The 23,795-nt window shown below is 39.5% G+C and overlaps 1 protein-coding gene across 7 annotated transcripts in view; it reads left to right on the top strand.

Annotated features, from left to right (window-relative positions):
• LOC147363332 (uncharacterized) overlaps window positions 1–23,795 on the top strand; it is a 791,043-nt gene that overhangs the window by 469,556 nt on the left and 297,692 nt on the right. For 6 of the 7 annotated variants that reach the window (XM_086327063.1, XM_086327061.1, XM_086327062.1 and 3 more), the window contains exon 5: window positions 8,805–8,922. In XM_086327063.1, coding sequence (XP_086183189.1) covers window positions 8,805–8,922 — 118 coding nt within the window. Of the gene's footprint in view, window positions 1–8,804; window positions 8,923–22,465; window positions 23,127–23,795 lie in introns of those variants that run through there. The other variant, XM_086327069.1, reaches the window with a different exon arrangement.

Raw genomic sequence — 23,795 nt, 5'->3', positions numbered from 1 at the left:
AGGACAACTCAGATACCAGGAAGAAGGAAGAAATCTGAGACAGAAGCAGTTTTCTCAAGGAAATCTGGGCTAAACTCAGGGCACAGAGGCTGTTAGAAAAGGAGAGGGAAAGATGGATGATGACAGACATGAAGAACAATTCCAGCTCGGACTAAATAGGTGGGTCTTACACTGCAGTTTCTAAATGTTATCACCTTTGAGGGGGAAAAGGGAAATAGATCTTCTTTTAACCTATGTCTGAGGCATAGGAGAAATTGTTCAACTGTATAATCAACACAGCTCTGCTATAGAGAAGAGTGTTTGAATTTGGGTAGAGAATCTATATTCAAGCCACATATATGAGCTGGATAATTTCAGGTTTTTAAAATTTTTTTTCCTGTTTTGACATTTTAATTACTTCCTTTGGAAAGTGGGGTAGTCAAGTCTACCTCAAAGGATTATTTTCAACATTAAGTGAGATAGAAATATTCAGAAACTTAAGTGAAGTGAAAGTGAACGTCACTTAGTCATGTCTGACTCTTAGTGACCCCATGGACTTTACAGTCCATGGAATTCTACAGGCCAGAATACTGGAGTGGGTAGCCTTTCCCTTCTCCAGGGAATCTTCCCAACCCAGGGATTGAACCCAGGCTTCCCGCATTGCAGGCAGATTCTTTACTTACCAAGCCACAAGGGAATCCCAAGAATACCGGAGTGGGTAGCCTATCCCTTCTCCAGGGGATCTTCCCAACCCAGGAATCGAAACTGGATCTCCTGCACTACAGCAATTCTTTACCAACTGAGCTATTAGGTAAGCCCTAAACTTTAGAAACCCACATAAATATTATCTTCATTTTCACTACCATTAATTTCTCAGGAAGTAATCCGGCAAGATGGAGTTTCTTTTTCCTTCAGTTCATTTCAGTTCAGTCACTCAGTCGTGTCTGACTCTTTACGACCCCATGAATCACAGCACGCCAGGCCTCCCTGTCCATCACCAACTCCCAGAGTTTACCCAGACTCACGTCCATAGAGTCAGTGATGCCATCCAGCCATCTCATTCTCTGTCGTCCCCTTCTCCTCCTGCCCCCAATCCCTCCCAGCATCAGAGTCTTTTCCAATGAGTCAACTCTTCGCATGAGGTGGCCAAAGTAATGGAGCTTCAGCTTTAGCATCATTCCTTCCAAAGAAATCCCAGGGCTGATCTCCTTCAGAATGGACTGGTTGGATCTCCTTGCAGTCCAAGGGACTCTCAAGAGTCTTCTCCAACATCACAGTTCTAAAGCATCAATTCTTTGGCGCTCAGCCTTCTTCACAGTCCAACTCTCACATCCATACATGACCACAGGAAAAACCATAACCTTGACTAGACGAAACTTTGTTGGCAAAGTAATGTCTCTGCTTTTGAATATGCTATCTAGGTTGGTCATAACTTTCCTTCCAAGGAGTAAGCGTCTTTTAATTTCATGGCTGTAGTCACCATCTGCAGTGATTTTGTGCCCCCCAAAAATAAAGTCTGACACTGTTTCCACTGTTTCTCCATCTATTTCCCATGAAGTGATGGGACTGGATGCCATGATCTTGGTTTTCTGAATGTTGAGCTTTAAGCCAACTTTTTCACTCTCCACTTTCACTTTCATCAAGAGGCCTTTTAGTTCCTCTTCACTTTCTGCCATAAGGGTGGTGTCATCTGCATATCTGAGGTTATTGATATTTCTCCTGGCAATCTTGATTCCAGCTTGTGTTTCTTCCAGCCCAGCGTTTCTCATGATGTACTCTGCATAGAAGTTAAATTAGCAGGGTGACAATATACACCCTTGATGTACTCCTTTTCCTATTTGGAACTAGTCTGTTGTTCCATGTCCAGTTCTAACTGTTGCTTCCTGACCTGCATACTGGTTTCTCAAGAGGCAGGTCAGGTGGTCTGGTATGCCCATCTCTTTCAGAATTTTCCACAGTTTATTGTAATCCATACAGTCAAAGGCTTTGGCATAGTCAATAAAGCAGAAATAGATGTTTTTCTGGAACTCTCTTGCTTTTTCCATGATTCAGCAGATGTTGGCAATTTGATCTCTGGTTCCTCTGCCTTTTCTAAAACCAGCTTGAACATCTGGAAGTTCACGGTTCATGTATTGCTGAAGCCTGGCTTGGAGAATTTTGAGCATTACTTTACTAGCATATGAGATGAGTGCAATTGTGCGGTAGTTTAAGCATTCTTTGGCATTGCCTTTCTTTGGGATTGGAATGAAAACTGACCTTTTCCAATCCTGTGGCCACTGCTGAGTTTTCCAAATCTGCTGGCATATTGAGTGCAGCACTTTCACAGCATCATCTTTCAGGATTTGAAATAGCTCAACTGAAATTCCATCACCTCCACTAGCTTTGTTCGTAGTGATGCTTCCTAAGACCCACTTGACTTCACATTTCAGGATGTCTGGCTCTAGGTCAGTGATCACACCATCGTGATTATCTGGGTCGTGAAGACCTTTTTTGTACAGTTCTTCTGTGTGTTCTTGCCACCTCATCTTGATATCTTATGCTTCTGTTAGGTCCATACCTTTTCTGTCCTTTATCGAGCCCATCTTTGCATGAAATGTTCCCTTGGTATCTCTAATTTTCTTGAAGAGATCTCTAGTCTTTCCCATTCTGTCATTTTCCTCTATTTCTTTGCATCGATCACTGAAGAAGGCTTTCTTATCTCTCCTTGCTATTCTTTGGAACTCTGCATTCAAATGGGTATATCTTTCCTTTTCTCCTTTGCTTTTCGCTACTCACCTTTTCACAGCTATTTGTAAGGCCTCCTCAGACAGCCATTTTGCTTTTTTGCATTTCTTTTCCATGGGGATGGTCTTGATCCCTGTCTCCTGTACAATGTCACGAACTTCATTCCATAGTTCATCAGGCACTCTATCTATCAGATCTAGGCCCTTAAATCTATTTCTCACTTCCACTGTATAATCATAAGGGATTTGATTTACGTCATACCTGAATGGTCTAGTGGTTTTCCCTACTTTCCTCAATTTAAGTCTGAATTTGGCAATAAGGAGTTCATGAGCTGAGCCACAGTCAGCTCCCAGTCTTGTTTTTACTGACTGTATAGAGCTTCTCCATCTTTGGCTGCAAAGAATATAATCAATCTGATTTCGATGTTGACCAATTGGTGATGTCCATGTGTAGAGTCTTCTCTTGTGTTGTTGGAAGAGGGTGTTTGCTATGACCAGTGCATTTTCTTGGCAAAACTCTGTTAGTCTTTGCCCTGCTTCATTCCGTATTCCAAGGCCAAATTTGTCTGTTACTCTAGGAGGATCTCAAATTCAGAGACCTTAAAATAACATGACTACTAGTGGATGGACTATGGAAGTAAGTTCATCTAATTCACATTTATATCTTACTTTGATATACCTTCCATAGCATTGACATCAGTCAGTTCAGTTGCTCAGTGATATCTGACTCTTTGTGACCCCATGGACTGCAGCACACCAGGCCTCCCTGTCCACCAACAACTCTCGGATCTTACTGAAACTCATGTCTGTCAAGTCAGTGATACCATCCAACCATCTCATCCTCTGTCATCCTCTTCTCCTCCCACCTTCAATCATTCCCAACATCAGGGTTTTTTCAAATGAGTCAGTTCTTCACATCAGGTGGCCAAAGAATTGGAGTTTCAGCTTCAACATCAGTCCTTCCAATGAATATTCAGGACTGATTTCCTTTAGGATTGACTGGTTGGATCTCCTTGCAGTCTAAGGGAATCTCAAGAGTCTTTGGCACCACAGTTCAAAAGCATCAGTTCTTTGGTGCTCAACTTTCTTTATAGTCCAACTCTCACAACCATACATGACTACTGGAAAAACCATAGCTTTGACTAGACAGACCTTCGTCAGCAAAATAATGCCTCTGCTTTTCAATAAGCTGTCTAGGCTGGTCATAGCTTTCTTCCAAGGAGCAAGTGTCTTTTAACTTCATGGCTGCAGTCACCATCTGCAGTGATTTCAGAGCCACCAAAAATAAACTTTCTCACTGTTTCCATTGTTTCCCCATCTATTTGCCATGAAGTGATGGGACCAGATGCCATAATCTTAGTTTTTTGAATGTTGAGTTTTAAGCCAGCTTTTTTACTCTCCTCTTTCACTTTCATCAAGAATTGACATAGTAAGTTAAATAAGTTAAATAAAATGAAAATTTCTTTTTTAGTAAGTAATGGTGAATCAAATATTGGTTTGTCTTAGATTTACTGCTAAGAATTTAGAAGAATGAACTCCTGGGTGAAGGAAGGAACCAGAGCCAGGATCAAGAATTACATAGTTCTATAGATAAGTGGTTCTCACTATTTTTGGGTGGTGTGGGACCTTTAACACTTCGACCAACCTGATAAAGATTTGTCAAGTACTTTGTTTAACCAAGTAAGGACACTAACACAGAACAAAACATAAAACTACAACCTGCTCTCACTCTCATTTCATAAAGGAAGCCCCCTTCTTTCCAATGTTAGAAAGACATAATCACAGGGATTTTTTTAATAGCGTTAAGAAATCATACTTTAAAATCCTCATGTTCTCAGTAAGCCCCAAAATTGTCAAGACCAGTGGGATCTGCATACCTACATTTGGAAATCCTTTGCACAAATGTCTCTGGATATATCAGTCCTTTGAGATTTCTCCTAAATTCAGTTTCTCCCTGCCTTCTTCCCTCCTATGTCTGAGTAGCTATTCCATGTTAAGAAGAAACAGGGACAAATGAAACTCTAAAATTCAGATTCTCAGAAGCTAGTAACCTTTGTTATGGCACTTCCTGGGATAATTGCTTTCTCATTGCAATGGGCATTTGACAGACCCATATTTTCCCTTGTATGTCTTTCATCGCGAACACAGAAAGCAAACCACTCAGGATAATGGAATAAAGTACCACATTAGGATCTGTAAGCCTATGTGCATTTATTCATAACAATGCTGAAAGGATTTACAACATTTAAATCAATTGCACATGTATTCACCATATAATTAAATTAGCACTATGGAAGGCACCATAAGGGCTCCTATTACACTGTTTCCATTGCAAATAATTACCAAAAAAAAAAACTTGTAGTATTAGGGACAGTGTTCCCTTTGTAATTACAGAAGGGCAATTTGTTTAAAAGCGTCACTGACATCATGTATGCAATAGCTATTTTATTTGTCATTTCAGCAAAATGCAACAGATAGATCTTTGCCAAAGGAGGTAGTATGTGTCATTGTAACCTTTTACATTATTTAAACACCCATAATGAAGCCAAGTAGACTTAGGCAGTCACTAGCTACTTGAGTTGGCTGATTTTAAAATCAAATAGAAAGTTCTGGAAAAAAAAGAGGAATAATAACCTCGAGATTTATAGTGACAACAATAATAACCACCACCATGGACTGAATCTTACTGGTTGCTGGGAAGGGAACTAGATTTAAAACATGCAGTGCCTTCAAGTCTCACAAATGACTAATTCTTATGAATAATCTCCATTTTATTCATGAGGAAACAAGCTCAGGGAGTTCCTTAGGTAAATTGTACAGGGTCAAGTCGGAGGCATTGGGAGGTAAAGTTGTATCAATGCCCATTTATTACCAGTACAGAACATTAGTTTTTTAGTTAAACAATAGGTGAAAATCCACTGTGAGCTGTCTTAGCATTTCCTTTTAAGAAGAATCCAACCAGTTTAAACTATATGCCGATGTGCAAATGATTCTATGAACAGTGACATAAATTTATCACTCAATTGTTTCCAAATTTCTTTGTAAATATTTTTGACTATCTTAAAGAAAACAGAAATAGATTTTGTTTGTTTGTTTGTTTTTCATAAGACAAATACTTAGGACAAAAATCACAGAGCAAAAGACTTATTTCTTCTTCCACAATAGAGAACAAAACATAACTGAAAGACCTTCTATAACACCACAGGGAACCTCGTTTGTGCAGAGAATACTGAGCTTGAGATAGTCAGGATAGGACATTTGTTATATACTGTTTCCCCTTTCAAATAATTTTGATGACTTCCTTAAAACATGGCAGGGCTCTCCTCTTAAGCTATTTCTTCAGAACACAATCCATTGGGTAAACATGAGCAGTGAGCCCTTTAGAAACATAGAGCTTTAAAAGACTTAACTGAAATGGCTAATTAGTAGAAAATCACATTTCAAAAGCCACCATAAGAGTGACAGCTACATCAAGAGCTTGCTCTTCTCTGTAACTCTGAAACCATTCTTTGTATTGTTGGATAGCAGTATATCCCTGACATATTTTGTTGTTGTTCAGTAGCTAAGATGTGTCTGATTCTTTGCCACCCCATGGACTAGCATGCCAGGCTTCCCTGTCTGACACTGCCTCCTGGAGTTTGCTCAAACTCATGTCCATTGAGTCGGTGATGCCATCCAACCATCTCATCCTCTGTCTCCCCCTTCTCCTCTTGCCCTCAATCTTTCCCAGCATCAGGGTCTTTTCCAATGAGTCAGTTCTTCCCATCAGGTGGCCAAAATATTGAAGCTTCAGCTTTAGCATCAGTCCTTCCAATGAATATTCAGGGTTGATTTCCTTTAGGATGGACTGGTTTGATCTCCTTGCAGTCCAAGGGACTCTTGAGTCTTCTCCAACATCACAATTCAAATGCATCAAATCTTTGGGACTCAGCCTTCTTTACGGTCCAATTCTCATATCCATACATGACTACTGGAAAAACCATAGCTTTGACAATATGCACCTTTGTCAGTGAAGTGATGTCTCTGCTGCTTTTTAATATGCTGTCTAGGTTTGTCATAGGTTTTATTCCAAGGAGCAAGCATTTTTTAATTTCATGGATTCAGTCACCATCTGCAGTGATTTTGAGCCCAAGAAAAGAAAATCTGTCTCTCACTGTTTCTACTTTTCCCCAACTATTTGCCATGAAGTGATGGGACCAGATGCCATGATCTTAGCTTTTCGAATGTTGAGTTTTAAGCCAGTTTTTTCACTCTCTTCTTTCACCCTCATCAAGAGGCTCTTTAGTTCCTCTTTGTTTTCTGCCATTAGAGTGGTATCATCCTCATATCTGAGGTAGTTGATATTTTTCCCAGCAGTCTTAATTCCCCTTGTGATTCACCTAGCCTGGCATTTTGCTTAATGTACTCGGCATATAAGTTAAATAAGCAGGGTGACAATACATAGCTTTGATGTACTCCTTTCCCAATTTTGATTCCCAATTTTGAACCAGTACATTGTTCTATGTCTGGTTCTAACTATTGCTTCTTGTCCTGCATACAGGTTTCTCAGGAGACAGGTAAGGTGGTCTGGTATTCCTGTCTCTGTAAAAATTTTCCACAGTTTGTTGTGCTCTACACAGTCAAAGGTTTAGTGTAGTCAATGAAGCAGACATAGATATTTTTTGGGAATTCCCTTGCCTTTTCTATGATCCAATGAATGGTGGCAAATTGATCTCTGGATCCTCTGTATTTTCTCAATCCAGTTTGTACATCTGGAAGTTCTCAGTTCACGTACTGTTGAAGGCTAGCTTGAGGGATTTTGATCATTACCTTGCTTGCATGTGAAATGAGTGCAATTGTACAATAGATTGAACATTCTTTGGCATCCCTTTCTTTGGGATTGGAATGAAAACTGAACTTTTCCAGTCTTGTGGCCACTGCTGAGTTTTCCAAATTTGCTGGCATATTGAGGGCAGCACGTGAACAATGTCATCTTTTAGGATTTGAAATAACTCAGCTGGAATTCCATCACTTCCACTAGCTTTGTTTGTAGTAATGCTGCCTAAGGCCCACTTGACTTCACACTCTAGGCTGTCCGGCTCTAGGTGCGTGACCACACCATTGTGGTTGTCCAGATCATTAAGACCTTGTATAGTTCTGTGTATTCTTGCCACCTCTTCTTAATCTCTTCTACTTCCGTTAGGTCCTTGCTGTTTCTGTCCTTTATTGTGCCCATCTTTGCCTGAATTTAGAGATGCCTTGATATCTCTAATTTTCTTGAAGAGATCTCTAGTCTTTCCCATTCTATTGTTTTCCTCTATTTCTTTACATTGTTCACTAAAAAGACTTTCTTATCTCTCCCTGCTATTCTCTGGAATTCTGCATTCAGTTTGATATATCTTTCCCTTTCTCTTTTGCCTTTCACTTCTTTTCTCAGCTATTTGTAAGGTCTCCTCAGGCAACCACTGTGCCTTCTTGCATTTCTTTTTCTTTGGGGTGTTTTTGGTCACTGACTCCTGTAAAATGTTACAAACTTTCCATAGTTCTTCAAGCCCTCTGTCTACTAGATCTAATACCTTGAATCTGTTCGTCAACTCCATTGTATAAACATAAGGGATTTGATTTAGGTCATACCTTAATCGTCTAGTGGTTTTCCCTACTTTCTTCAATATAAGCCTGAATTTTGCAATAAGGAGTTGATGATCTGAGCCATAGCCAGCTCCAGGTCTTGTTTTTGCTGACTGTATAGAGTTTCCCCATCTTTGGCTGCAAAGAATACAATCAATCTTATTGACATATTTAATTGTGAATATATTTTTCCCAAGAAGAGGACTTCATTGGGATTCTATCATCTAAAAAAAATATACTATCACAATAGATCAATTTTTTTCCAACTGATATAAATTGAATAATAGCGTATTGGAAATCTTTTTCTCTCTAGGGAATCACATGGCATGTTAGCCTTATAAAGTCTCTGAGTTCTGCAATAAAGAAAACTGTTTAAATTTCTTTAGCTGAACAGCTACATTTTGAGAGAGCATCACTGTTTTTCATCACTGCTAGAACATCCTTCAGGGCAACTGTAGTGGATTCTGAGATGTGCTATCTACATATGTCTTTCAGGGTTGTCCCAGCTGTGAGCTCCTTTAAGGTTTGCCTCAGTCACAGAGAAACTTACCCAGCGATGTTCCCTTCCCAGTGGTCAGGAGGGAGGCTGGCCCACATTCAGTTGCATACTGAGGTAAGAATGTAAAGGCCTAGCCATTTTGCCCAAATGTAAGATAGCACTGACTAGCACTAAGTACTTCAGAGCTCCCTGTAGCGTTGGACGGGGTATGCGTGCTGTGTGTGCTAAGTCACTTCAGTCATGTCCGACTCTTTGCAACGCTATTGATCATATCCCAGTGGGTTCTTCAATCCATGGGATTCTCCTGAAAGAATACTGGAATGGGTTTCCATTTCCTTCTCCAGGGTGAATGAGGTGTTGTTTGGTCTAAATAACAGTTTGACTTTTCTTCTTAATCCTGCTTCCAGTCCTTGCCACAGGATTAATCCCAATAAATAGCTTAAACACCAAGCTCCATCTCAGAACTATTTCTAAAAAACCCCATTTGTGAACTTGTTACCAGGAGTAGTCTGAGAAACAAAGCAGTAAGATGAGATTTGGAAGCAAGATAACTCACTGCCTGGTGGGCAAGGAAGACCCCATTACTAGTAGTAAAGAAATCACAGAGGGCTCCTGGCACCAGATGGAAGTAGAATTGTTCAAATTCTCACCGATTGTGAATTGGGATGTTGTATAGATGGGAAGGATGCAATGGCTAGTGTGATTCATTAGGTGCTTGAGAATTTCAGAGAAAACAGCATCTATGTGGATGATGGGAAGGGGTAACTATTGCTAAGCACCCCTGGTGCTGCAAAAATGAAAACAGAAAACTATGGTTTGTTACCCAGAAATTGAAAGCCATTTTTGAAAGTCAGAGGGACTTCTCAGTAGCCTATGAAGATGCTCTCATCTTCTGAAGTGGGAGAGAAGAGAAAGTGGAGTACCACTTCTAGGATTTAATAGTCACAGTGGCTGAGCCCCAGAGGGTGTTCAAAGCTCAACCAACACAAGTCTGTTCATTACTCCATGGTCAGAATGTAGGTTGGGAAATGTATAGCTTTTGATGAATGATGAATATCACTTAACTGTGGTCACTGAGCCAGATGAACAAGAAGTAGCTAGCACACTGGAGGCTTTGGTGGAAGACATCGGAGCTCCAAAAGATAGAAGGTAAACCCTATGAAGATTGAGGGGCTTGCCACATCAGTAATATGTCTGGTTGTTAATGTGTGTTTGGAACATCTGATATGAGTAAAAGACAAGTTATGAGACACTAAACATAACTTCACACTGTGAGTGGGTCCAGCAAGTCATATGGTGAGGCAGGCCCATTCCTATCATGAGAAAGAGTGGCTTTGATATACCTGGGATGATGCACTTTTGTCATGATTGGGCACAAGCGAACTGGTAATCCAGTCTCCTGTGTCATTCCCAGTGGTCCTCAAAGCTCCTTTTTCAGCTCACACCTGTAATCCTATGAGAGCTTCCTTCAAGTGTGTCATCTTGGTATATGACTGCAAACCGAAAATGAATGGCAGTTGCACAGGCCTTTAAAGAGGGGAAATAATCTCAGAGGGTAGAGTGGAGCACCAGGGTCTCAGACTGTATAAAAGAAAAATGGCTTAAGGTTAGAGTATATAAGAATTCATGAGCCGTTGTATTAATGAAAAGTCTGGCTAGCTAGCCAGGAGCTTGAAAGAAGAAACATTAGAATTTGGAAACGAGGTCTGAGCTAGTGGTATGTGGAAGAACGTGTTTGGACAAAACATGAAATGGAGTCTTTGTGCAATGTGTTAATACCAGCAAGAGGCTGTCCTACCATGTCAAGAAGGGAAATGTTCCAAATGCATGTGTTCTGTATGAGTAGGAGAGGAGAAAAATAAAATCCATACATACTTCTCACTTTATTTTAGTTTGATATACCATTTATTTGATTATAAGCTATTTATAATTTTATAATACAGTGAGTATAAAATAAGCATGTTGGGTAAGAGACATAAGGGAAGAAAAATATTCTTTGAGCAAAGACCCTACAGAAAGTGTACAGCAGTATGGAGGGTGGGGGTAGTGTAGGGTGAGAATCAATGATATAATCTTGATTTAAATAAGACAGAGCAAGTAAAATGAACAGAAGCCACTGCACCTAAATGCAGAACTTCATTTACATAGAAACAGGAACAGTTTCATGTTCAAGAAATGTCAGTTTTCTATAAATACGGAGGTTCAGTCATTACCACCAGAATTATTCATTATACTATGATTCAAAACAAGATGAATATACCGGGCCAACATTAGAACTCCAATCCACAAAGTGGCCTTTCATGTTTTGTCAAAACTGGGTTTGTCCATCCAAAAATAGAAGTTTGCTGAGTATGTGATAAGGTCAGAAAGTAAAAGGAAATGAACTCATTTCTTTCCCAATACAAGTGAGCAAGGACTAGTCATTATAAACATTTGGAATGTTTAACTGACTTGCATAGATTACCATTTCCTTAAATATTTTAAACTTTAAAATTTGGTAATGGGAGAATATTGGCATCTGAGTTTTCCTTCCAATTGTTTCTCTCTCTTCACCCCTATCTTCAGCCACTTTTCCTTTCTATTCTTTATTTACCTATATCGCATCCATTCTTTAAGCCCTGTGTGAGACTTTAAAGTCTTTTCTGATGACTTGCTTTTAGGATTTTCTTGGGGACTCTGTGTGTGTGTGTGTGTTCAAACATACATATATACTCTTATTTATCTTGCTCAAGGTTTAGTGGACTTTTTCAAATTGAAATCTCATCCCTAATTTCAATTTCAGGATATTTTTGTCTATTGATCCTTTCATAATTTCTTTATCATCATAACCTCTATTCTCTCAATCTGGAACTCCTCCTATAAGAAACATTATATACATCTTGAATACCTGCTCCTAGTCTCTGCATTTTCTCTCATGTTTTGTCTCTTCTCTGTTTGACTCACGTTTTCTTCCAGATCACACATTTTGTCTTCAGTGGTGATCATTCTAGTGATTTAGTTCAGTTACAAATACATTGTTGTTGTTGTTCAGTTATGTCTGACTCTTTTGTGACCCCCCATGGACTATAGCCCGCCAGGCTCCTTTGTTCTAGGCAAGAATACTGGAGTGGTTTGCCATTTCCTTCTCCAGGGGATCTTCACAACTCAGGGATAGAACCTGTTACTCCTGCATTGCAGACGATTCTTTACCACTGAGCCACTATAAATATATGTTTATACTTAATTGCCAAACCCCTTTTCTTATTTTCTGTCATTCTGTCATAGCATGACAAACTTCAGTATACACTGAAGTTCCAAAGAATTGTTTCTAAAGTCTTTGAGATCTCAATTATCTCTGTTTCTTCCAGGACTAGTCTTTCTCTGTGTTCACTTTGTTCTTACTTCATGATGTTGGTTTTTCTCAAATGAGTGGTAGTCCTTATTGGTTTGTTCATGTTCATACATGAACTGGGTTAATGGAGTCAGGTGGCATGGTGTTTCTTTGAAGTTATCCCATTCTTTTCTTCCACTGACTACTACCTAAACGGAAGGACTCAATTCAATTCTGGGTATGAAGACATCATGTTTCAACTAACAGTCTACTATTTAGCTGCACAGTCGTGGAGTTTCTTCAGTTTTAGATCTCCCCATTGCCAGATGAGAAATGTTTCTACTAGCAAAGAAATTCACTATGTTTTTTCCTTCACTAGAGCTGCCTGTCGCTTCCTCTTTTTTCTTTTCTCACTCTCATAGGAATTTTAAGTAAGCCCACAGATTAAGTCTGAGCCCTCCTCAGACAGCATGGCTGCTTTACATTTTGGATTTTACCCTGGATAAGATTTTTCTTCAGTCCGTTCCTCAGTATGTGTGTGTAGAGAGAGAGACAGAGAGACCAACTAGCACAGATACTTTAAATATAGTTCCTTAATAAGTAGCTCTAATGCATTGCTCCAGGAATCCGTTTTGGTTTTTGTCTTGTTTTGTTTCATGTGTTCACTTTGAGCTTGATATTTCCCTGAGTCTGTGATTATCTTCATGATGATTTTCATCTATTCATGCTTTATGCAATGGTTTACCCAGTTTCATTAGGCCCAGTCCATCTGCTTTTTATGTCTCAGGATTCTTTTACAATAGCTTAGATTTTCTTATTTTCCATCTGTTGTGAACCAAGTCTTTTCTTTAAGTTGGACTGAATTTACTGAATATAATTCTAATTGGTTAGCATATTTATACATTCAAATTCAGATTTGAAATATGTTCTTCAACCACATAGAATGAGAGATTATATTTAAAAACAAATGGTTGTTTTGAAGAGTAGCTTTTCATAATGAACTATTGTAAATTGAACTAATATATCAGTAAATTATATATATATATAACTTATTTTTTCGTAAATAAAATGTCAAGAAAGGCATAAAGATTCCATATCAAAGGATATCTAAAATTCATACTTTGAAAATCAGATTTGACTATAAGGAGAACTTTTTTGACACAGGCTTCATCTTAATCTAATCTTAAAATGTATATCCTGACTATTTATGTTACTTACCTTATTGACTAAAAAGAAAATAAATGCAAAAATTATACTTCTTTCTATCCACTAAGATGTTAATATCTGCGTATATTTGAAAACAGTAACAAGGAGGCAACTTTTTAATCTTTTTTTATGCAGAATTAGATCTTGGCTGTAGCTTAAAGCTACATGAATCCTCAGGTTGTTCATTACTGGTTAAGATGTTTCCTCTCCCAGGGGCACTTGCATTTTAATAGAGAACTCTTGTAGCACAAAAGCCTTCCAGACTAAAAGAAATTAATCTCTAAAAGTGAAACTTGAGATATTATGGGAACTCTTGGGGCAAAGAAGAGGAGGGAATTTTTAAATGGCAGTCCTTCCTACAACCTTCAAATTACATCATACCTATCATAAAACAAGGTTTAGTAGGGAAAAGCAGGAAATCATATAACTCCATTTTTTTCATAGGAAGTAAAATTTGTTTCCAACATTCAAAAACACTAAAGGACTATCAGAATGTACCAAATCATTTACATATTTTGAAAAACATGTACCATGACTCTTGATATAGTAAATCATTGTATAAAGTGTTACTTAAATTACCCAGTCCAAATAATCTCCTTTCTCTTAATCCCTACCAAGCAAAGAGTTGATTCAGATGATTTGTACAAAGTATACAGTATTAAGGGGCTTCCCAATTGGCACTAGTGGTAAAGAACCCACCTGCCAATGCAGGAGACAAGAGATTCCCTGGGTTGGGAAGATCCCCTGGAGGAGGGCATGGCAACCCACTTGGTATTTTTGCTTAGAGATTCCATGGACAGAGGAGCCTGATGGGCTACAGTCCACTGGGTTGTAAAGAGTCGGACACAACTGAGGCGACGTAGTACACACTCACACATACAGTACTAAAGGACATCCATGCAGGGATACAAATAGAGTGCCTGGTAGAGTGTCAGAAATTTTTGGAGTAAATAATATTGATGATGATAACCCCTGAGTTGAGTGAACTGCCCAAATTCTAGATGCCCATAAAAGAGACTGAGGCCATAATATACATCCAAAATGTATACTAAAATTGACCTCTCCAACTGAGACACAGTGGGTCAGATAAATGATATAGTTAGGTGATAATTGACCCTGAGTGATCCAGTAATTTTTCTTTTCTCTCTTACTCCATCACCTATAAGATGAATGAATCTTGGTTTTCTTTTCCTTCTAAATTTCTTGTACAATCAACTTCTGAACCTACAATTATGTAAATAGAAATGGTAGATAGCACCCTCAAATTCTAGAACTGATGGAGACCATAGAAAATGAGCTCCTTGCCCTCTGCCCACCATTTTGCTTAAAGAAATGAAAGGAAAAGTTGATCAAAGAAAAGAAATAAGATTTCTATTTCCAGCCAGTTTCAGTTCAGTCAGAAGAGATCTAAAATGAATTTGGACCTCCACACAGGTCAAACTAGAACAATTGTTTAATGACGATGTGGACACGCTATTTTGCAAGGCAGATTCCATTTTCTTTCTTTCTTCTTCTTCTTTTTTTAAATAATATAGTTATCTTTAAAAAGAAGTTAAAAACTGAGAAAGAGATTTTTAGTTCTAAACATATAGAAAATATCTACTAGAGTGTTTCAATATTCTATTCATTAAATAGGAAGAAGGCAACATATGAAATGTCGTGTACCATCAAGTATTTATATAGACAAATATTCTGGTCATCTTAAGCAATCTCCTCTCTGAACTCTCTGAGTCTTGACTACTTTTAAGTTTATTTTGGTGGAAGCAATAACTGATTTCATTCAACCTCGTAGTCATTTTCTTAGAAAAGTATCCCCTTCATAAATGAATAAAATCTTTGATCAAAGCAATTAAAGAAAGATTTTAGGATTATCTTTTTTTCTTTTTCTTTTTTAGCTTAGAAGAATTATTATCTATCTGGCTTAAAAAAAAAAAAATTGTAAGAAACATTACCCCAGACTGCTCTGGAATAACACATGTCACAGATAAAGAAGAAACTCTTTAAGTCATGTGTCACAGAAAGAGCAGATGTGCCCTCAAGGAAGAAAAAAAAAATCTTGTTTTCATGCAATTATCTTTTTTAATGAAAATAAATGAAGGAGAAAAACTCACAAGACCTTATCAACATCAGTATCTTCTCTCTTTCTCCCTCTCAAACAGTTTCCCCTGAAACTAAAGTAGCTCTTTAACCTTCTCAATTCTTGAATCACCTACTAAGTAAGCACTCATCACAATAAGTACTGAAATCTGAAAAGAATCTTACTGATTGGTTTCAAAAGCAGCCATTCAACCCCACAAGAGTAACTTTTTTTAATTAAGAACTGAACAGTAGGTAGACTACAAGAAGATGGTAAAACAGATAAAGGAAGCTTTAGAAATGCAAAGCGAATCTTAGATAATAAATGTGAGAAGGCATTCTAAATATGATGGCCCCAAATGTATTTTATGCTACAACTCAAGAGATCAGATGAGGAGAAAATCAGAACATTATAGTCCAGAATAAGAAATTAAGATCCTTGGATCAGAGAAGGGACTAAAGTATTTCATCATTGCACTCTTGTTCTATTTATGTAAAAAAGAATAATGGGAAAATTGCAGTGGGTTGTTGAGAAGTATAGAAACAGCAGAAGCCTTGGACACCAGATGGCTGACATTATGAGAAATTCAAGTGTCAAAACTCCAATGAACCTAACCTAACCTACCCATGAGTGGAGTGGGTGGTGAAGTGCTGGGGATTATACTTTTCATTTTTTTCTATATATTTTAAATACTCTTAATTGGTTTCATTTATTCTCCCACTAGGAAATTTTTCCCCTCTCTAGAATACTTATTAATATTCCACCAATCTTTATTCCCTATTTGTTCTTGGAATCCTCCTCCTGGTTTTCTCAGGCAATGGTGTCTAAAGCAAGGAGAGGGGCAATTAACAGAAATTCATTTCTCACCTGTTAGAGGCTTTGGGTAGGTATTGTAAGTAAGGAAATGAGGTGCTATTAGCCTGACCTGAGGACTAACACAATTTTTTTTAATGTGAGATATGTTTTAAATTGTTAAGAATAATGGAAATCAGAAGAAAGAAAAGGAGTCTAGTATGGTTATGAAACACCAGTCAGTGTCAGAAGATGGACTTGAGCTTTGTTTGAAGGGTAGGAGAGACAAATACGGGAAGAAGAGGGACAGGAGGGTGAAACAAGGAAGGAGAAGAAACAAGACCAAAGGCACAGGAACAGGAGTGTGAAGCATTCTTAGGAAGATAAAACTGAACCTACAAAAATATAAACCAGATCATGGCCCTCTGCCACTTAAGTCTTTCCAATGATTTTCCATCATAACAAGAATTAAACGTAAATTCCTTCCGTAACTTTCAGCATCTTGCATGATTTGTTGTTGTTCTTGTTGTTCAGTTGCTAAATCATATCCCACTCTTTGTGACCTCATGGACTGCAGCATGCCAGGCTTCCCTGTCCTTCACTATCTACTGGAGTTTGCTCAGATGCATGTCCAACAAGTTAGTGATGCCATCCAACCATCTCATCCTCTGTTACCCTGTTCTCTTGCCCTCAGTCTTTCCCAGCATCAGGGTCTTTTTCAAAGAGTTGGCTCTTCGCATCAGGTAGCCAAAATATTGGAGCTTCAGCATCAGTCGTTCCAATGAATATTCAGGGTTAATTTCCTTTAGGATTGACTGGTTTGATCTCCTTGCTGTCCAAGGGACTCTCAAGAGTCTTCTTCAGCATCACAATTTGAAATAATAACTTCTTTGGTGCTCAGCTTTCTTTATAATCTTATCCTCCCTGGTAGCTCTGATGGTAAAGAATCTGCTTGCAGTGTAGGAGACCTGGGTTCCACCCCTAGTTTGGGAAGATCTTCTGGAGATAGGAATGGCTACCTACTCTGGTATTCTTGCCTGGAGAATTCCATGGACAGATGGGCCTGGTGGACTATAGTCCATGGGGTCAGAAAGAGTCTGTCTGGACTGAGAAACTAACACTTGGATGGTTTAGTTGCTATCTACTCTTCAGATGTTGCTTCCTTCCTTGTTCATTTTAAGTCAGGCTGTTGTCACCTTAAGCCTCTGAATTATCTTTTTCCTTCAATGGCATGCCCTTCCTTCTCCCTATCTCTGCATGGCTTGCTCCTTGATATCATTCAAGTCTCAGCCCAAATGTTATCTCCTAAAGAAGCCTTCTTTGACCCCTTCCTCCAGATCTTCTCTACTGCATTTATTTCACTTTCTTCTTAGCAGTTATCATTCCTGATAATTACTAGTTTATTAACTTGTTGAATGTCTCTCCCCACCCCAACTTCAGATGCAGGTAGATTATTGCCTGACTCTGTCTGTGGAACTCCTAGCATGGGTTCTAGCATGGTGCTACACAAAGTATCTAGGCTGTGAATTGTTACCAGTTTACCAAAATGTTGTAGAAGGAAATGGCAGCCCACTCCAATATTCTTGCCTGGAGAATCCCAGGGATGGAGGAGCCTGGTGGGCTACCATCTATGGGGTCACACAGAGTCGGACACGACTGAAGCGACTTAGCTGTAGCTGTACCAAAATGTGGATTGACAAACTGCCTCCTTCATCAAGAAGGTTGTTCTGCTAAGAAAAGTCAGCTAAACAAAACAATGTATCTAGTGTCGCACTCAATTTATAATCTGGAACAAGCTTCCCATCTGCTCACGGACCCCTAAGCAGTCCCTGGAGTGTCACAGTCTGAAGCCATACTTTGAGCAGTACTGGTATAGCTTCTTATAGAAACTGGCAAATTCTCTTCCAGCAAAGCTAGAAGGTGACAAAATGTGAGTGGCTTACTAAAATATACAATCATTTTGGCGGTGTATTATAATTTTCATGTGGACGTCATAATCAGTGATTATTTGTTAGAATGAAGGAAGTGCTTGCATCTATCTAGTGAGAAGTTGGATGAGGTCATCAGAAAAGTTCATGTGGCTCTACCATCACCAGTTAGAGCCAGGAGGAGCCTGATCCTGGGGAAAAAATGAAAAACGCCAATTCGTTGAATCAGTTGGTCAAACTTAATAACAGAAGTCATTAGAGATGGGATTTTTCACCTAGGACACACTAAAATGACTCAAGAGAATGTTATTTTGTCTTCTTCCCACAAGAGATCAACTTGCTACTACTGCTGCTGCTAAGTCACTTCAGTCGTGTCCAACTCTGTGTGACCCCAGAGACGGCAGCCCACCAGGCTCCCCTGTCCCTGGGATTCTCCAGGCAAGAACACTGGAGTGGCTTACTATTTCCTTCTCCAATGCCTGAAAGTGAAAAGTGAAAGTGAAGTAGCTCAGGTTGTCTACTTGAAAGTTACACAGTCGTGTCCGACTCTTAGCAACCCCATGGACTGCAGTCTACCAGGCTTCTCCATCCATGGGATTTTCCAGGCAAGAGTACTGGAGTGGGGTGCCATTGCCTTCTCCAGAGATCAGCTTACTATGTACCAAATAGAAGATGGACACTACACTCAAAGAGGTTAGGATGCCTGGGAAATACCTTTTCTATACTCCAGTAATTAGAAGCAGTGGAGATCTACAGAAAGGAAAATCTAAAGTTTAAGATTTCAATGTCCTTAAAGTACAATTGTTATAATAGCCTACATAGACGGAGTGTTTCCTATGTATCAGACATTTTGGTACACCTGTTATGTCAGGTTAACTCTCTCAATAGTCCTTAGGGTAGACACCACTGTTTCATTTTAACTGAGGTTTAAAGAGGTAGCAAGAGGGAAAAAATCAGTATTTTTGAACACAGGGAGTCTTAAATGAGAGCTAATGCTCTCAATACCTAGGCATAAGGCCTTTCTTATGTAAGAAGTTCAACTTCAAAGATTCACTGCCCCCTCAAAAAAAAGCTAGAAAAAGGGTTCAGAATAATTTTAAATATCCAGATATCTTTGGTCCAGTCACAGGTGAGACCTGATATTGAATATACTGGCATAAATGCTATAAAATGATTTTTTACTACTGGACTCTACAATTAGGGGTTCCTTTCTTTGAATCTTGACAACTTTTCAGATTGCCAAGTTCTCCTAATAAGAAGGCAGGAATAGACACTTCACAGAGTTGAATCTTACTGAATCAGAATCTCTGAGGTTGGAAATCTACATTTTTTAAAAAAGCTTTCCAGGTGAGACAAGTTTAGAAACCATTGCCTCAAGCTAAACTCTTATTAAGAAGTAGTTAGGAGGAGTACCTGACCAGAAGAAAAGAATATATAGAACTATGCAAAACTTAGTAGGACCTAGGGGGAAAAACAGGACTGTTAGTAGGCCTGGACCTGCCCTCGGTGGGTGGGCAAACTGAAGCAGGGGTCTGATCCTCATATGGGGCAATTGTCTGAGTAAGAGGAGAAACATTTAAGGCTGAGAGTAAAACAGCTAATCTGTGGCAGCGTAAATGGAATGAGAATCAGACAGTCCTTGCCGCAGCCATACATATCCTGGACAGGGACAAGGGTCCCCTGGAAGGTGAAACGGCTAGGTTTGGGAGTGTGGAGCGATCCTGGGGTGAGGGCTGCTGTTGACTGCAGAGACACAGATTGAGGGGAGGTCAGGGAGGAGATTGTGGTGGGAAATGCCTGTGGAGAGCCGGGCAGCTATGGAAGCAAGATGCTGCTGCTGAGTCACACATAGGGGGTGGAGCCATCACCATAGCCTCTCTCCCCCCACATGCCAGCATCTGCAGCTGAACAATAGAGACGCTGGCCCATCAAACGCCTGACACACTGAACTACAGAGTAGGACCCCAGTCAGGGGGGCCCCTCTATGTGCCTGAAGTGCCAAACAACAGAGAAGGACCCCAGGCAAGGGAGCCCTCTAAGTGCCTGAATGGGCGGAGCTATGGAGAAAGAATGGCCAAAGAGACCTTTTGATCCCCAGCTGCAAAAGGCTCGATAAAAGACTGATAGGGCCATAACTCCTGCGGTGGAGGCAGTCTGTGTCCCTGCACACTTGGTGCCACCAGGGTCCCCACAAGCCAAGCAGCTGCTCTACCTTCATGCTCAACTCGAACTGGGGCAGAGCTGCCACAGACAAAAAAGTCTTATGTCTATGCGCACAGGGTTGGTTCGGTCATGTCCGACTCTTTGTGACCCTGTAGACATCTGGTCCCATCACTTCATGGGAAATAGATGGGGAAACAGTGGAAACAGTGTCAGACTTTATTTTTGGGGGCTCCAAAATCAATGCAGATGGTGACTGCAGCCATGAAATTAAAAGACGCTTACTCCTCGGAAGGAAAGTTATGACCAACCTAGATAGCATATTCAAAAGCAGAGACATTACTTTGCCAACAAGGGTCCGTCTAGTCAAGGCTGTGGTTTTTCCAGTAGTCATGTATGGATGTGAGAGTTGGACTGTGAAGAAAGCTGAGCACCAAAGAATCGATGCTTTTGAACTGTGGTGTTGGAGAAGACTCTTGAGAGTCCCTTGGACTGCAAGGAGATCCAACCAGTCCATTCTAGAGATCAGTCCTGGGTGTTCTTTGGAAGGAATGATGCTAAAACTGAAACTCCAGTACTTTGGCCACCTCATGGGAGGAGTTGACTCATTGGAAAAGACCCTGATGCTGGGAGGGATTGGGGGCAGGAGCAGAAGGGGACGGCAGAGGATGAGATGGCTGGATGGCATCACTGACTTGATGGACGTGAGTCTGGGTGAACTCCAGGAGTTGGTGATGGACAAGGAGGCCTGGCATGCTGCGATTCATGGGGTCACAAAGAGTCAGACACGACTGAGCTACTGAACTGAACTGAACTGAACTGAGACTGCAGCCTGTCAGGCTTCTCTGTCAGGGAGGGGAGTTCTCCAGACAAGAATACTGGAGTGTATTGGCCAATACTGGTTGACATACCCTCCTAGAGCACTATATTTATTGCTTCCCTAGCTGCCAACTCCCCTGAGTACCTGGTGCTGTCAGAACCCCTTTGACCCAAGCAGCTGCACCACCTCCACACCTGGCCCTCACAGGGGCAAACCCAGGTCCTCCAGGGCAGCCTCAGAAGCAAACCCCAGTGGACAACCCACATGTAGATGTGGAAATAAAGCCACAATTGAAACCCAGGGGCAGTGTGCCTAAGGAAGAAGACCCAAAACCTTCCCACCAGCTGTACAAGCTGTAGATTAAATCCACACGATCAACTAGGAGACTCTGTGTCTATGAAATATATAAAAGGTCACTGAGAGCTCCCACAAAACAAAACACACTAGTTCTGATAGCTGTGGACATTGGAGGCAAGAATACATAGGAGTAGGACCAGATTAGAATCTGAGCTGCCCCCACAGCCAGTCCAGAGATGAGCATAGTGTCAGAGGGCATCCTAGGGAGGTGAGGTGGACTGTGACTCCCAGTGAGGGAAAGGACTCTGACAGCAGTGACTCAAGAGAAACATTTATTATGTTTATGTTTTGTTCTGTAGATTCATTTGGATTTTTCTTTTCTTCCCCCTTTTCCTCTGCTCTGTTGTAGTTGTCTATTTTATTGGCACTATGAAATCTAACTAAGGCTTTGAGCTTTTTTTTCTTTTCAGTCACATTTTTTATTGCTACTATAAACCTCTGCCTGTATGTCAGACTTTTGCAGTTCTGTGGAGTTTTCCTTTTTTGTTCTTTCTTCCTCTTTTTTTAATTTTAATTTTTTAAAAACCTATTACTATTTTTCTACATTTATTCCTTTGTTGCTTTTCCTCTGTTCTTTTCTGTTTGCAGTTAATCTTTAATGTATATAAATCTTCTTTATCTACCTCTATTTAATTTTGCATATCTATTCTCTTTCTTACTTTTCCTTTCAACATATTTGTTGGTTTTATTTTCCTTGCTTTATTCCCCAATTGGCACCTTGCTCTACTTTTGTTTTCTAGTTTGTGCTGTTGTTAGTTTTGTTCTGGTAGATATAATTTTTGGTTTCCTTTGCTTGCCAGGTCAATCTACTGTACTTTATTTTTGTTTGAATCTTTTCACTTTGCTCATGGGTGTATATGTATCTGTGTATATTTCATTATTTTAATTATCATTTGCCTGATTTTGTGACTCTCATTTGGGGTTATTGTTTTCTCATTTTTGGATATTTATTTTAATCTCACTTAATGCCATAACAAATGACTTGTGGAATCTTCGTTCCTGACCAGAGATTCAAGCCCTGAGCCATTGGAATGGGATCACTGACTCCAAGACCCTAGACTACTAGAGAACTAACCCTAGGGAGTATCAAATAGTGAGAACTCACACAAAGGAAACCACTTGGATACAAGACCCAGTATCACCCAAATACTAGTAGCACCCTGTGCAGGATGCCTCATCTAAACAACAAACAAAACAAAAATACAAACCCAATCATCAGCAGACAGGATTACTACTTCATTCAGCCTTGCCCATCAGAGGAAAAACATACAAACAAACAAAAACTCAGCACAAATCTTAACCTATATGAAGCTTACACAAACCACTGGACCAACCTTAGGAGGGAAGAAACCAAAAGGAAGAAAGAATTCAACCTTGAAGCCTGGGAAAAGGAGACCTCAAACACATAAGTTTAAAAAAGAAAGAAAAGGCAGAGAAATACTACACAAATGAAGGAACAAACTAGAAACACAAAAGTCCAAATAAGTGAAAAATAAATAGGCAAACTACCTGAAAAAGAATTCAGAATAATGATAGTAAAGATGATCAAAAACCTTGAAAACAAAATATAGAAAATGCAAGAATCAATTAACAAAGACCTTGAAGAATTAAAGAATAAATATATAGAGACAAACAACACAATTACTGAAAATAAATAGAAGGAATAAATAGCAGAATATCTGAAGCAGAAGAATTAATCAGTGAGCTGGAAGATAAAATGGAGGCAATAACTTCTGAAGAGCAAAATAAAGTAAAACAAATGAAAAGAGCTGAGGATAGTCTCAGAGACCTCTAGGACAATATCAAACGCACTAACATTCAAATTATAGGAGTCCCAGAAGAAGCAGAGAAAAAAAAAAGGGTATGAGAAAATTTTTGAAGAGATTATAGTTGAAAGTTTCCCCAACATGAAAAAGGAAATAGTCAGTCAACTCCAAGAGGCATAAAGAGTCTCATACAGGATAAACCCAAGGAGAAACACACCAAGACATACTAATCAAACTAACAAAGACTAAGAACACAAAGAAAGAATATTAAAAGCAGCAAGGGAGAAGCAACAACTAAACAAAAAAGGGAAACCCCATACATTTAACAGCTAATCTTTCAGCAGAAACTGCAGGCCAGAAGGGAATGGCAGGATATATTTAAAGTGTTGAAAGGAAAAGATCTACAACCAAGATTACTGTACCTGGAAAGGATCTCAATCAAAATTAATGGAGAAATCAAAAGCTTTTCAGACAAGCAAAAATGAAGATAATTCAGCACCATCAAACCAGCTTTACAACAAATGTTAAAGGGACTTATACAGTCAAGAAATACAAAAGAAGAATAAAGATC

Source organism: Bos grunniens, chromosome 11, assembly GCF_055505025.1.
Source record: "Bos grunniens cultivar Pamir isolate PY7600 chromosome 11, Bosgru_T2T1.0, whole genome shotgun sequence".
Lineage (NCBI taxonomy): Eukaryota > Metazoa > Chordata > Mammalia > Artiodactyla > Bovidae > Bos > Bos grunniens.
This window is presented reverse-complemented; position numbering and strand designations above follow the sequence as displayed.